Genomic DNA, 15305 nt, shown 5'->3' on the forward strand with positions numbered 1-15305 from the left:
TTTCCCCTCCAACACTGTGATTACGTTTGAAACACGAGCAGGGTTTGACGGTTTAAAGTCGGTGTGAGAGTAGGGAGGTTGTCGTGAATTTATAAGGTAACATTTCAAACAATTTAATGTTTAGAAATGGAAAACCCAATAGACAAATGTTGTCTTATTTGCATGTACTGTATAATATAAAACATTTTTCATGTTGCACTGAAAAACAAAAGGTGTACTTTAACACAGATGCTTTTCACCAGGTGTGGTACTAGTACCCCTTTTGGCACTTCGGCTTACAGTAGTGCTACTTGAAAGAATCACTGCCCAAGATCAGTTCAGTTGTGTTGAAATTCTTGGCACAATTTTCCTATATTTAGGCACCGTGTTAAAAATGCATTTATGTTAGTCACTTGCAGTAGTATTCTTTCCATGAACACTTAGATCCACTACGCTACTATAGTTGAACGTTGGTCCCTCTGGCGGTACTTTGAGCACTCTGTATTTTCTTACGTGGTACTTGGTGTAAAGGGCTTGAGATCGACTGCTTTGGACTGTTTGAAATAAAACATGACAAGCAACTAGGATTGATTCTGATGTATAAAGAAAAGAGAATAGCATTTTAAATGACAATTAAATTGAAACAATTTTCTGACTTCAATGACAGTTAACATTGCTGAGTATTACCTAATACTTGTAACCATTTCCGATAAATATTGTTTCCAAAATATGGACAAAACCAACCGCAAACAGTAAATATGAGCATGGATCTGGTATGAAGTTCAACTGTAAGAACAATTACTCTTCTACACGAGAAGAGCGGAGGTGAATAAAGGATTATCGACGGTGCACTAAAATCGAGAGTTATCGTAGAAAAGGAAGAACTTTAAGAAGGGAAAAATACAACATCTGTAGAACCAATAAGATCCCAGCGTTGACATTTTAATAAACGAGTCTTTCTGCCCGCAGAGTTGCGCAACTAATTGGACTTATCGAATATCCCCAAAGGATTTTAAAACATGTCATAATGTCAAAGAGGTCGGCCAGAGAGGACACAGGCGTGTACCTGAGCTGCTATCAACATTAGGAGAGCATTCTGTAAAAGGGTAAAAGGAGCCAGGATATCATTAGCGCCCAGGGCCGCTAAAGGCCACATGCATATTGAAACCTTTGAAAGGCCAAAGGGCTCTCCGAGAAGACACTTGTCTTCTTGTATGCCACGTGTGTGCGACACGGTTGGACATTCTAGAGAGAGGGAGCCATAGGAGACGGCAGCGCAGTTGCACACTACTGCAAACTAGCCATCAATCCTCCAGACGTGGGAAACATCCTGGATTAGTCGCCAGCCAATGGCAAATTCAATTTATAGTCACACTTCATGACGATCAAGAGCAGGGATGGGCAACTTAAATACTGGCGGGGACACAATTTTTCATCAGTGCTGCTGGGGGCCACATAGGACCATGCACTTCCTAACTCAATATGGACAAAATATTTGTGCATATATGTGCAAAATTCATGCTCTTATTTCATTTGGGATCATTTTCAGTTCATGTATAGAAATACACTATCCGAACCCAACAACAAATTATTGGAAGCGAGCGACAAAATAACCTTATGCAAAGGGCTCTCTTGCATGAATATTGCGATTCAAGGATGGCACAAAAACAAGAAACCTAAAAAAGTGGAAAATTAAGTGCAAGAACTCATTTTAGATATTTTTTTTCACAATAACCAACTCACTCAAAATTTGCACATTATTGAAGTCCTATGTTTATCCTGCATGCCATTTCAACTCTGACAAAAAAATATTAGGCCTACTCACATTGTAGAATAGGGCAGTATAAGACCCAGTGTAAGCACAACAAAAACATGTCTGCCATATTGCTGTGATTGATTATATTACAACTTCAAACTATAGTTCACTATTCGGCACCTGTGGATTTGCATATTCAGATTTTATTTTCTTATTTAAAATCTTTTTTCACATTTTGGATTTTCTCCAATTTTTTTGACAGGATTTCCACCCCCCATTTCCCATGGAAAACATATTGGCTGCCAGTTGCCCATACCTGATTTGTTTAAGGGCAAGTTTCTGCGTTTGAAACATCACCGTCATTTTGACCCATTGATGTCTTGGAATTTGGGCCTGTATGAGCCTGGATATTTTTTAACTGAAACTCATCATCCAATCAGAAAAGTGGGTTCCCCAAGTACAAGGCAAAAGGGTCGAGGTGAACGTTGAGAAATAATGACGTTATATCGTTTTACTTTAATATGAAGGTGTTTTTTGACCAAAGTTTCTATAGGCGATCACGCACAAAAACATCTCCAACATTATTTCCTCCACCAAAAAAAACTCAAATTTTCAAAATTCATTTGTTTCCCATTTTGTTCTCATCTCCTGTTGTGCCTCCCGCTCGGTGTGCGGCGGGCTTAACATGATCACTGTAAAAGATTATTTCTTTCACAGTTCTCATTTTGGCTCTCATGCGAATGTGCAGGTGTACCTAATGAGGTGTCCAATGACGATACATTCCGAGGCGATGTTGGAAAGCCATCGAGTACACCTCCTCTGGATATATATATATAGATGACTGATTGTTGGATTGTGTTACACATCTGCTAAAAAATGTCAAAACTGTTGGGGCCATGAGACTATTATTGCGTATCTGATTTACAGGCTATCTTAAAAAAAAAATTAAAAAAAACTTTTCGTTTCCATCCTGCAAGGCTGTGGCCGCGATGCCTGCTGCCAAGGAAGCCCTTTCGTTGGACGTTGATGCAAGCCAGGGTGGCTATTGTTGCGCTCATGTTACCTTCAGCGGATCGAGCAGCGACAGGAGAATATCGGCGGTGACGTCAGCATCAAGTGATAAATAACCATTTGGAAAGTCGGCGTTGACGGATTTATGTCAAAGCGTTCCAGGGGGACTGACTGACGATGACGACTGACAGAAGTCGAGGACATTTTTGAGCGGTGGTTCAGGTCAGAGAGAAGCTCAATAGAAGCTTTTCTCATCTGTGTCTTCACCGTCCCCAACCACCTTCCACTCAGGCAATAAAACGCATCACAAGGTCAAAGTTGTCATCTTGAGTGATGCACTCCTCTATGATGAGATTACCTTCATTTTACATCCAATGTACTTAAACACTCGTTTTGGTTTACTTCACAAATCTTTCTTCCTCATAACTTTTAGCTTATTTGCTTGCAGTGCTGCATCCTAAAAATGAACTTTTAAGTGAATTTTTTTTTCAAGGTGAACCGACACACTTTACAAATTCTTGAAAATACTTTTGGGAAATGTTTTTTTTGTGATGAATATTCCTGTGCATCATCAAGAAACAAACTTGAATTCATGCCATCATCATACTTGAGACAGATGATTGTCATGCATTTTACTTTGACGTCAGCTCCTCAAGCATCTCCAGTTGGCTGCTGCTTGCCTCCTAACTGGAACACGCAAGAGGGAGCATAACATTTCTATTCTGGCCTCCTTCACTGACTGCCTTGGCACTTTTGACTTCCCTTTACTTAAAACCCATTTTTTTTCCCTTTGTGTTCAACACAGCATGAGACATCAACCCTTTAGTGTCTACTTTTATTAACATTATAATCTATTTTCAATTGCCTTATATTTTATGTTCAATTTTTATTTAGGTGATCAAGTTGGTACCTGAAATGGTCTTCAAGGCCCGGATGAAGGTGACACGTCCCTCCATTCAGGCAGGGGAAGCTAATGCAGGCATTAATGGCCGTTTCGCAGTCCTGACCCTGAGGAAGACAAAAAAAAAAAAACGATAAAAACATAAAAGAGGATATAATGACAGAAATGTGTAACGAGTGGGTAAATGTTTGTTTTTTTTTCCAGTCTTCAGCAGGCCACTTCAAAGATAGCTAACATCACAGCATCATCATCTTCCACTCTGTCGTCATCATTTCCTATTCTTTGTTCACATGGATGGATTTTTCTGACGAGTTTTAATTAACATTGTCTCAGTGCATACCCTAGGAACACTCATGTGCACCCAAACATACCATTTTCCAGTCTGTGACTTTGACAAGGGCCTTTGTACTCCTTTTATAAGCGCAGTGGTTATAAGAGGTGCATTCATATACAAAGATCTGTAAAAGTGTGAATATGTGGATAATGGAAACTCTAACTCATTCACATTTTCAGACCCTCTTTTCACCCAACTTTTGAGAAAATTAGAAAAAAAAATCCTGGGATCGAATGGCTGGGCTGTGAAAAGACAAGTAAATTCAACAATGGCAGTGAATGAAAATGAATAACCCTTTTGCGGGCTTCAAAATTGGAACCCCAAAATTCAGTTCTGATGCATGCATGTAGCCTGAAGATAGAACAAAAATTGCAGGCGGGTAACTGCAATTGCCTGGGGTAGTGAAAGATGCTGCTCTGTGAAATGTTGACATTTCCCGCAAGGAGTAAATGCATTTAACAAAGAAACGTTTTAGAATATTTCATTATTTATAAAATGACAACTCATTGCATCTTACCCTCTCAAACTGATACCATAACATTGAATCGAATCATAATTCCACTGAATCAACCCACATTGAATCGTTCCGTTTTAAAATCAAACCGTCCTTGATTTGAAACGCATCCACTGTATCGAAATACATATTGAATTGTCTTTTATTGGAGAGTTGCACACCCCTAATAGAATCATTTCTTGAAGGATAAAAAGTTGTACTATGAGGAGACGAAATATGTATTTTGTAAAAGTCAAACTTAACGAGGGAACAAAATAATATTTCAACAAGTGACCTTTTGAAAAGATGTATTTTTCTCAAAAAACAGGACTATATTGTAAAAAAATGTAAGAAAAAAAAAGGCCAACTTTTCTTCTCGAAAAAACAGCACTTCATTCCCGTAATACTACTTCTGTGCTGAAACCACCCCAACTTTATTCATGCAGGGATGTCAGGTTTATGTCATGTCGTCACAATCAAAACATTACATTGGCCCAAAGCTAAGGCTAATCGGTTTATTATGTTTATTTAATTTGACATATTGTTAGTCTCGTAGCATAACTGCACAAGTGCTTTTTTTAATTTACCGTTATCAACTTAATAAAAAATACTCATGTTGGAGGCCTCAATTTCTCTCTTGCTGAAAAGTGACAAAGATCCACTTTTGTGTGAGTTACCGACCCATTTCACTTTCAAACGTAGATTTGAAAATACTTTCAAAGATCCTTGCACACCGTTGAAGACGGTGTGCAAGGATCCTACCAAGCATAATTTTTCCTGATCAAACAGGATTCATGCTGGGGAGGCACTCATTTCACAACACGAGAAGACTGTTAAATATAGTTTGTTTTCCCAGTTTAAGTCCTCCAGAGTTGATTGTCTCACTTGATGCGGAGAAAGCCTTCGACAGGGTGGAGTGGCGTTTTCTTTTTTTCGTATCAAAGAAAGTCGGGTTTACTTCACAATTTATATCATGGATTAGACTGCTTTATACTTGCCCAGTAGGCCCTGTCTCTACAAATGGTCTCCGGTCTGCCCTATTCCCCCTTTTCAGAGGGACTAGACAAGGCTGTCCTCTGTCTCCCTTCCTCTTTGCCATAGCGATTGAACCCTCGGCCATCTGGTTGCGACAGGTGGGTAGGTTTGAGGGCATTACCCAAGCTGGCAGGGTTCATAAATTGTCATTATATGCCGATGACCTCCTTTTATATGTGTCCAACCCGGCTGCCTCTCTTCCAGTGGTCCTCGGAATATTACATACGTTTGGATTACACTCGGGCTATAAACTTAATTTTCACAAAAGTGAACTTTTTCCGATTAACACCTCTGCCAAACTTATACCCCAGTCTTTTTTTCCCTTCAAGTATGCTTCAGAAGGATTCAAGTATCTGGGGGTGCATATTGCCAACTCAATGAACCACCTTTTTGCTAAAAAGATTTCCCCCCCTTGTAGAGAAATGCAAATCTGACTTTGATAGATGGACTGGTCTCCCAACATCCCTAGCAGAGTAAACTTGGTTAAGATGGTCATTCTGCCCAAATTTTTACATCTTTTTACGCATATCTCAGTACTCATTACGAAGGGCTTCTTCAGATCATTCGATAAATTGATAAACTCATTTGTCTGGGGAAATAGAACTCCACGTATTAGCATGGCGGTGTTGCATCTCATCGAAGCTCTTGGGAGTCTTGCAATGCCCAATATGTTCCACTACTATTGGTCCGGCAATACTCACAAACTTTTATATTGGATTGGTAGCAAAGACGATAGCACACGCCTCATGTGGGTAGATATGGAAACTGGGTCTTCTAAAATCTCTCTTCACTCTTTGGTCTGTTCCCCACTCCCTTTGACCATCTCTAGCCTTTCTTCTACTCCGGTTGTAATTGCCACGATTAGAATTGGGATTCAGATCAGAAAAAGCCTGGGTCTCTATAAAGCCTTACCATAGACTTAGCACCTATGGTAAGCAACCATCTATTTTCGCCCTCGTGTACAGATGTGACCTTCCGGGCTTGGTCTGACAAAAGCCGTAGCGAAGCTCAAAGACCTTTATGAACAAGGGACCTTTATGTCTTTCTCCGAGCTTTCTAGGAAATTCAGTTTACCCAACTCTCACCTCTTCAGGTTCTTTCAGACGCGTCATTTTGTTAAGTCACAGAATCCCATATTCCCGAGCCGTCCTCCTGAAACTTTGATCGATTCGTTACTATCTCTCGACCCGAAAAAAACCCCAGCTGATTTCTAACATTTACTTTCTTATTGGCACTGCGGTAGCAGGCCCACCTTCCAGTCCAAAGGAGTCCTGGGAAAAGGAATCGGGTACTTCGATACCCGACGAGTATTGGCAACGGGTGTTACACTTAGTGCACTCCTCTTCAACTTTTACAGTGCAAGGTCGTACACAAATCCCACTACACGAATCTTAAATGATCTCAGATTTTTCCGCTTTTTCCAAACGATGCGTGTAATAGATGCAAGTTGTCTGCAGCAGACCATTCCCATACGTTCTGATCCTGTCCCAGGCTTGCCACATTTTAGGAAGATATTTTCAAAACAATTAACACGGCCTATGGCGTGATTATCACCCCTGAAACATTTGTGGCTTTGTTTGGCGCCCCCCTACATCCAGTGACTTCGAAAGCTTCACAGACAGTTCTTGCTTTTTCTACCTTGCTAGCTAGGCGACTTATATTACTTAACTGGAAACTCCCTCGACCTCCCTCCCATGACAGGTGGGTTAAAGAGTTGCTACTCTCTATAAAACGTGAAAAATGTCGGTACTCCCTTAAAGGCTCCCTGACCGCTTTTGAGAAGACGTGGACACCTCTTTTGAGTCATATAGAAGCTCTGACATCTGTGCCTGATTGTGACGACTGAGCCCCCCAATTCCCCCTGATTTTTTGTTGTTTTTGTTTTGTTTTTTCGTTTTTGTTCTTCAATTGAGTATATTTGTTAACATCCTTCCATGAATATGCTTGTCCAATAAAGACAGTTATAAAAAAAAAATAAAAATAAAATACTGAAGCACTTGCTACATTTTTTTTTTTCCCCCTTGATTCTGAAAACGTTCAAATAGGACTTGGGCAACCATGCTATCAGCCTAATGATATGTAGATATCCACTTAACATAAAACGATACAATTTATTGCAAATTATCTTTTGGACCCCTAAACTACTCCCTTGGATCCTCGGAGCCAAGTTTGAGAACCACTGTTATTCTCCTTGAAAAAAAAAAGTGTGTGTGTGTGTGTGTGTTGGGGGGGGGGGGGGGGGCATTTATATTCTTGCAGCTTTAATTATACATGAGTTGAAACACATTTACACATACACACTCCTCTCCAATGTAGATTTCCCTTCATCAGTAGCAGATTTGCATGTCTTTGCAGTTACAAGACTCAGGAGAATAAGCACAGCCCCTTTTGTCTTTGGGTCGGTCAGAACCTCCGCTGCAGTCATCGTGTCTTTGCTGATGAACGGCTCCATTCATTATGCATGCACGGACGGAGCTAAGCCGGATAATACCGCTAATGCCACGGGCTTATGCGGCGCGGTTATCCGTCGAGGATCTGGGCCTTGGCTACACGTACATCCAATTCTGCAAATTACACGATTCACCTGATATCTCTATTTTCGGATTAAAGTCATATTCTGTGGTAGCGCGGTTTGATATTCGGGTGGGAATTGGCTCTCTAACAAATGTAAGGTGAACTCCCGTTTGTGGGTCGCTGGTTACAAATTCAACAAGTGATTTATTCATTTATTCATTTTTACAACATTTCTTCGACTGTTTGCCGAGAAGTTCACCTACTCACAGTTTTTGTGCTGCCTTTAATGCTCTAAGATGCCACGGCATTGCAAAAGCCCTGGCAAAGAGGGAAGTAGTAATTGGTGTCAAGGAGGTAAATTCAAGTGATGCATCTTGACTGAGAGACTGTTTGCATGTTGGGGAAGAGTGAAATGTAGCTTGGGCTGTTAGTGGGAAGTCACGAGGTCCACAGAAAGTTGCATCATTCAGCTCCTCTGCAAGTCATGGGAAGGCTAAAGTAAACATTCATTTTTCTGTATATTTAACAATATTTGGGCTGAGTGTACTGGTACCTAATTTTTTTTATGTTATTGGTTTAGTATGCCTTTTTGGTTCAGTCACTATAATGAGCTTAGTATCAGCAGGCTATTAATATGTGGCTTTATTTAATGTATTTTGTAATTCACTACTAAAAAAAAAAGGCCTTGACTTTCAGTCCTGTAACTCAAGTAGTTTCGTTACAATAAAACAATGACATGAAAGAATACATTGACCAATACACATTTTGAGTAGTTCCATGAAAGAATACATTGACCAATACACATTTTGAGTAGTTCCATATGTGTATAATCAGATTTAGAGTTGGAAAAAGAAGGAAAGAAATGTAAGATTCTTTTGAAATTCAGTGGAATGGCCCATATATGGTGGAAACCATGAGTATACACAATTACCGTATGACTGTTTTATTTCTTTTTACTTGGGAGTTTTTCGCTATTTGCCGCAGGGCTCGGTCCCTTGACTGTATGATGAAAATAGGTGCACAAGTATTGTGTGCAGCGCATCTCACCTTAAATCCAAAAGGACATGTGCACTGGTAGGATCCAGATGGGTCGGATACGCATGTGCCGTTATTCTGGCAAGGTTCCGCCAGGCAGGGGGCGCACTTTGACACAAGGTTGATATCCACCGGACCTGATGACGACACAAAGTTGGTAACAAATTAACAAAATGGGCCAGCTCTCGCCTGAATGTTAGTGTGGAAACCCAATCATTTAGCTCCTAAAATTAGAGGTAAACCCCAACCATGAGTGTATCATTCTTTTGGGATGGAAAATGACAGCCGATAATCACTTAGCTTTTCTCGTCTTTTTGGACAAACCGGATAAGAACATTTTTTTCCTGGTGAAAGAGTGTACTCTCCCTTTTTTAACTAAGTGTTGATTAGCACTAGAATATATTTCATGATAGTCCACAAACAAAAATAAGGAATCGGGTTCAAAAGAGCCTTTTTTTTACCTTTACACTGGAATTTGTTGAGCGGTGTGGTCAGCAGCAGCCTGTCAGCCATGTCAGGAGGTCCGGTGCAGCGAGCGATGCCTGTCAAGTCACTGCGGTGCTTAACAACATATTCCACATACACCATTTTACCGTTGTATGACTTTTTCCTACCAGGCTCTTTAAAGCCGGCCTTCACCCACTGGGAGAGCCAGCGTAGGTCGCAGTTGCAGTACAAGGGATTGGCACCGAGAGCCCTGCACACGTTTCACAAAATTAATAACGTTCCAGTAATCCGTTGGTATTGCCGACACCTTTCGTCGAGTACTCACAGGTGGGACAAAGCGGTGAGGTGGTTGAACGCGCCGTCTGGGATAGTTGAGAGGTCGTTTCCGTGGAGAGTCCTGAGAAAAGAGCGTATGTATTAAACAATTTCTCTTGATTCACAAGTTTTGCAGCACCGTATGAGCGTGGAAGGGGGCAGTACAGAGGCGTGGTATCCACTCAGGGATTCATAAAATGAATCTACCTGTAGATTCAGATGATATGAAACCTTCATGCTTTTCATCTATCCCATTGGAGTGTTAAATTTCATCGGAAAAACACTGAGTCCCAGCCGTCATGTGAGGTAAATCACACTGACTGCCAGACGGCCTTGTTCAGCGCGATAAATTATTCAAATTATCTGCGACACAAGACCACCACACGCGTCTATAATGGAACATGACTAAAATATTTATAGATAAAAAGAAAGTAAACAGAAAGCTTGTGTTCACAGAAATGAAGCCGGTGTTGCTGCTGGAACGGAATGTAGGACTCTGTGTGTGCATATGTGCCTCGGTGTATATAAGTGGAGAGCCTGTGTGTTAATAATTATCTTTTGATAGGCAAGGAAAGTCAGCTTCATTTATATAGAACATTCCATACACAAGGTTACTCAATATGCTTTACACAATTAAAAGTGCTGTCGACTGAAAATGACATCACAGTTGCTCAGGGCTCAGATAACGACCAATCATGGCTCAGCTGCAGAAAACAGGTGAGCCGCGATTGGTCGTTACCTGAGACCTGAGGCTGATCCGTTCGCTGAATCTGAGCCGTGATTGGTCGTTGTGAGCAGTTGTGATGTCATTTTCAGTCGACAGAAAAGAAAATGGCCGCCCCCAGACATGGCTAAAAACAAGTGAATTAACACTTATTCCACAAATGCAATATTTATCAGAATGCCCTGTTTCAACTAGTGGGCTTGCATACATCATATTCTTGAAAAAAATAAAATGTTTGTGTTGACTTCCCCTTTAAGCCTCCGATCGCAGCAGAGCTTTTCTACACCGTGACAACGAGGCGCTCTAAGACAGCCATGCCAGAGCGAAGCCCCTGTCCACATACCAGCTGTCAAACAGATTCTTTTCTTCTCACTCTTCCACCCTTCCCTACGTTGAGATGCACTCACTCATGGTCAAACAACAAGGCGCTCTAAAGTGGCCACACTGTTGGACCAGCCAAAGGGAATATGCATTTTCGGGATGTTACCCAGTTAAATGCACATTGCCATTGCATCAGATAACTGCTGGTGTGAATGAAGGTACTCAAGTTCTTAGCGGGGAAGGGCGACTCATGCCAGGGCCCAAAGGGAGCCATGCATAGAATTTTATGTATACACTAAATTTGTGTTTAATTGTCTCGTTATAATTAACTTTGTTTTTAATCAAATCTAATTTGGCCGTCGAGTACAACATTTGCTATCTATTCTGAGTAATATACTGTATATATGTCTGTGTGGAATTACTGTACATACACGTGAGTGTATGCTGCACATCTGTCTCTACTGCACAAATGTGCGTGCCCGCCAAAAACTTCACCAGTACATGTTTTTGTGTCAGTTACTAATAGCTCTCTCTACACTGCTTGGTCCAGAGGGGTGCTGCAGGTAATAAGGGTGTGACGGTGATGACTGCCTGGCAACAGGTTGCTAAGCGGGGGCAGTCCCCAAGGCAACATGAAGTGAAATGAAAGGAGGACAGGAAGGGAGGATGAAAAAGGAAAGCAATCTGTGAACGTCCGCCAGGTGAGAGCTTGGAGCCCCCCCCCCCCCCCCCCCCCAAAAAAAAAAAGCCTTGGCAGAACTGGATACAACATACCAGTAGTATGATGTGACTCCAAAAAAAAAAAACCCAGACCTACACAAAGAGCTTGCTTGCTATTATTTTTATGTCCTTGTTTGGCTGCATGTCTTTGCAAATGAAGAGTAATACTAGTTTCAAAAGTTGTGTATCACACTCTATATGCTATAAAAATATAACAAAACATTAAAAGATATAATAATACAATAACGTTTTATAAAGTGAAGTCAAGCTAAAAGTCTCATCAGGCTAAAAGTATCACACGTAGTATTTGTGTGTTGAATGTGACATGAACGGGGCCTGGCCTGATGCATGACTAAGCACAGTTGGCCAGTTTGAGTGCAAACGTCAGGCCATAAATTGGCTGCTGGACTACATGAAAGCACCATCACGTCAAATCCGCAAGGTACGCAGAGCTGCAGTGCTAGCACAGATTAGCACTGGCTAGCAGTGTTATCCGCAGTCATCCGGGACATATTCGGTAGCTCTACCTCTGCCGTGACATCTGTGCACTTTGTTTGGACCCAAAACGGGCTCGAGGGGCAGCGCAATTCAAAGTGTAATGTCGGTCTGGTGTAAACATCACACCTTTATAGCCCAAAACTGCCTGAAGATAAGCAAAGTAATTGTAGCTGGGACACATAACCTTAATTTTATAAGGCGCAAAGGAGAAGAGGGAAATAAAGAGTGAAAAATCTGAAGTTACTGAAACGGAGAGGGCTGTCGGGATGATGAAAGGGGGTGCGCGACTTCAAAAGTTTGGGTCGAGTAACAGTGTGGCCGAGAGCCTTGTGGAGAGGATTTGAGATGTAGCAGTTGATGAAACAATCAGAAAGAAAATGATGGGACACAAACTATTGGCACACTTCTATGTAATGAAGCCAGAGGGTCTTTAATATTAATTCCGCATGCCACAAAATCAGTTTTACTGATTGCAGTGACGTTTGGAAGCCATGTGGTGCGATTCTACTGCAAATGAAGTCAGGCCATCGTATTAATGAGGTGCCTTGAGATACAACTTTAATTTGTTTTGGGACCACCCTTGAAACTCAACACTTGCATCTCAAATCATCTTTCCATCCATTCCATCTTTAACCCAATAAAGCCACATTTAATTTTTTTTTTCTTTTTCTTTTTTAAAGGAAGCTAGCACTAGCGAAAACAGACGATTACATAGATGGGAAAAAATGTGCTTCCGACTATGCCCAACTGTTTTATGCCCAGCTCTGCTTCTACTACTACTGTAAGTGACTCAGTAAGCTTCTGTAATTTCATAGAGGATAAAGAATATATGCCTGGGAGTGTTGTAATATTATGTATATGTGACACGTGTTGCTGCACCATTTGTGTTCAAGTGTTCGTTGCTTCTAAAACCGCGACTACTGATGCTAAAGGTTAGCATTAGTATGCCAATGGCATTTTCCATTTTATTAGCACTAAGCTGGCAGCTTGTTCTTAGGGCAACAGTGTTTGAAATACAAAACTTGTAATTCTCTTTATTTTATGTTTACTTTGACAGTGAGCTTCAACTGGGAGTGGTGGTATTAAGCACCTTTAAGCCTCTTTTTGATAAATTGTTTGATACATTTATTATTCACTTACTATTTTTAAATCAATTTAACAGTATGGTATTTTAGCAAGTTTAGAAGCGTGCTTTTATTTATTTACTTTAAATTTAAAAAAATGTTTTTAAAGACTTTTGTTAATAAGTGTAAATGCCAAAGTACGTTCTTTTCATAATATATTGTAATTCTGTTTTCTGCTTCTGAATGTCGTTAGCTGCGTTTTGTAAATGCTTTTACGTGTCGTCTCTGTGCTCGTATGAAGCACATTTCGTTGCTTTGCGTACAAATTCTGCAACGTAAATAAAGCTGCCTTAGTTATTTTACAAACTGCTGCTGATTGGGAAGCGAGTTGATTTGTTCACTGTTGTCAAACAGCGCTTTTTATTTTGTAATTGACGGACTACGCACCTCTACGACTGAAAACATTGTCTGAAAATCAGTCATGCTCACTGGAAAACGTACAAATTAATTTGAGATTTGCTAGCAATGAACAGCACAGAGACGACGAGCATGGCGGTAAAAGAAAGGCGCTCTGTGCATTTGGGTCGTGAGACAGAGGGTGGACAAGCTGATGGATGAGAGGGAGAAACACACACTGAAGGCCCATTCATCAAGCCCAACACTGGGTGGGCGGTGAGAAGGCAGGAGAGGACAGAAGGCAGGATGGATGGATGAACGGATGACGGAGGGACGCATCGGGAATCGAGCGGCCGCATCATGCAGATGATGAGAGCTCATCACTTTTATTTCTACGGGTAGCCCGGCGCAACAAACCAGCGGGCGGCTACGACATACTTTGCACATGGCACGGCGCCAAAGGGGGCATGATTAAATTTTGATTTAGCTCCGAAGCAGCATTGCGATGCGCCAGGGCCGAGCTTGTGACTCACAGCAGGCGGAGCGACTTGAGACCGTGGAAGGCGTGGACCGGGATGCAGCGAATCTGGTTGTAGCTGAGGATGCTGTTGAAGAGAACAGAGAGAAGGTCACAGGCATTAGTTCAAAGTACATGAGATTTCTCATTCATGTGTTGTTTATTGAGATCATGTGCCATCATGGCATCTCTTTGAGATCATGTGCCATCATGGTATCTCTACTCTATAACTGGAACCTTGTCGTAGGCAAAATAAGCTTGGCAATTTAGCGCCGGCATTGGAGAGGCATTTCTGGGAGGATGGAACTTGCCCACAATAAAAATATAATCGTTTTCTATTGTGTAATGGCATGAAATATCCGTTTTTGGTGTTTGTGCAGGTAATTTGCGGTGTTGCCCTGTGTAGAAGAGGCACAGGAAAAGTCCAATCCGTAATGTAAAACACAGCAAATATACTGAGAAAAAACAAAAACAAGACAATGACCCAAAAAACACTGACAACATCATAAAGTAAAAGTGGAAGGTCTCAGACTGGCCAAGTCAATCAACCGGACCTTAACCCAATAGTGCATGCTTTCCACTTCCTGAAGAGGAGACTGAAGTGAGAAACTTCTAGAAACAAACAAGGACTGAAAGAGGCTGCAGTAAAGACCTGGCAGAGCTTTTCAAATGAATATTGTAAAAGTCTGGGGAGGTCAGTGTCTTTGATGAACTTATTGCAAGTATGGGTTATGCCACCAAATATTCCATGTTATTCACTTTAATACGTTAACTTAATAAAATGTGCTCTGTCCTGAGACGTTTAACACATTTAGGTGTAAATAACATGACATGAAAGCTGGAATTCAGATTTTTTTTTTCTCATTCATCTTTTGCTCTGAAACGCCAATGTATTCAGTATGTATCAAATCAAAGGAATTGACCTTGCTGTTCCAATGCTTTTGACTATAACTTTTTTTATGCGTCTGCCATGGCAGACATTGTCACCCAATTTCATGTAAATCGCTGAAACTGATCTGATTTAGCGTCGCCCATCTGGCTTGTATACCTGCTACCACTGGGTCTCTTTTAAGCAAATCCCCTAGTAGGACTTCATCAAAATGCTCCCAAAATGGCTGACACGGTTCCTTAAAACATTTTTCAAAGTAAAATATAAAAGGACAGCTGGTCATCATATTTTAGTGTGATTTAATACAAACAGTAATGCCCTATCATTAGTAGAAATCTGGCTTATTTTCAGGGGTA

General features: G+C 41.0%; 1 protein-coding gene across 2 annotated transcripts in view; it reads right to left on the minus strand.

The window, feature by feature from the left end:
* Nucleotides 1-15305, minus strand: part of slit3 (slit homolog 3 (Drosophila)) — a 247995-nt gene that overhangs the window by 28322 nt on the left and 204368 nt on the right. For both annotated transcript variants that reach the window (XM_086016387.1, XM_086016396.1), the window contains 6 exons: nucleotides 14077-14148; nucleotides 9831-9902; nucleotides 9673-9755; nucleotides 9520-9600; nucleotides 9071-9195; nucleotides 3657-3754 (listed from right to left, as the gene is read on the minus strand). In XM_086016387.1, the coding sequence (XP_085872513.1) occupies nucleotides 3657-3754; nucleotides 9071-9195; nucleotides 9520-9600; nucleotides 9673-9755; nucleotides 9831-9902; nucleotides 14077-14148 (531 nt within the window). The remainder of the gene's footprint in view (nucleotides 1-3656; nucleotides 3755-9070; nucleotides 9196-9519; nucleotides 9601-9672; nucleotides 9756-9830; nucleotides 9903-14076; nucleotides 14149-15305) is intronic.

Source organism: Filicampus tigris, chromosome 2, assembly GCF_054856515.1.
Source record: "Filicampus tigris isolate MCC_2025a chromosome 2, RoL_Ftig_1.0, whole genome shotgun sequence".
NCBI lineage: Eukaryota > Metazoa > Chordata > Actinopteri > Syngnathiformes > Syngnathidae > Filicampus > Filicampus tigris.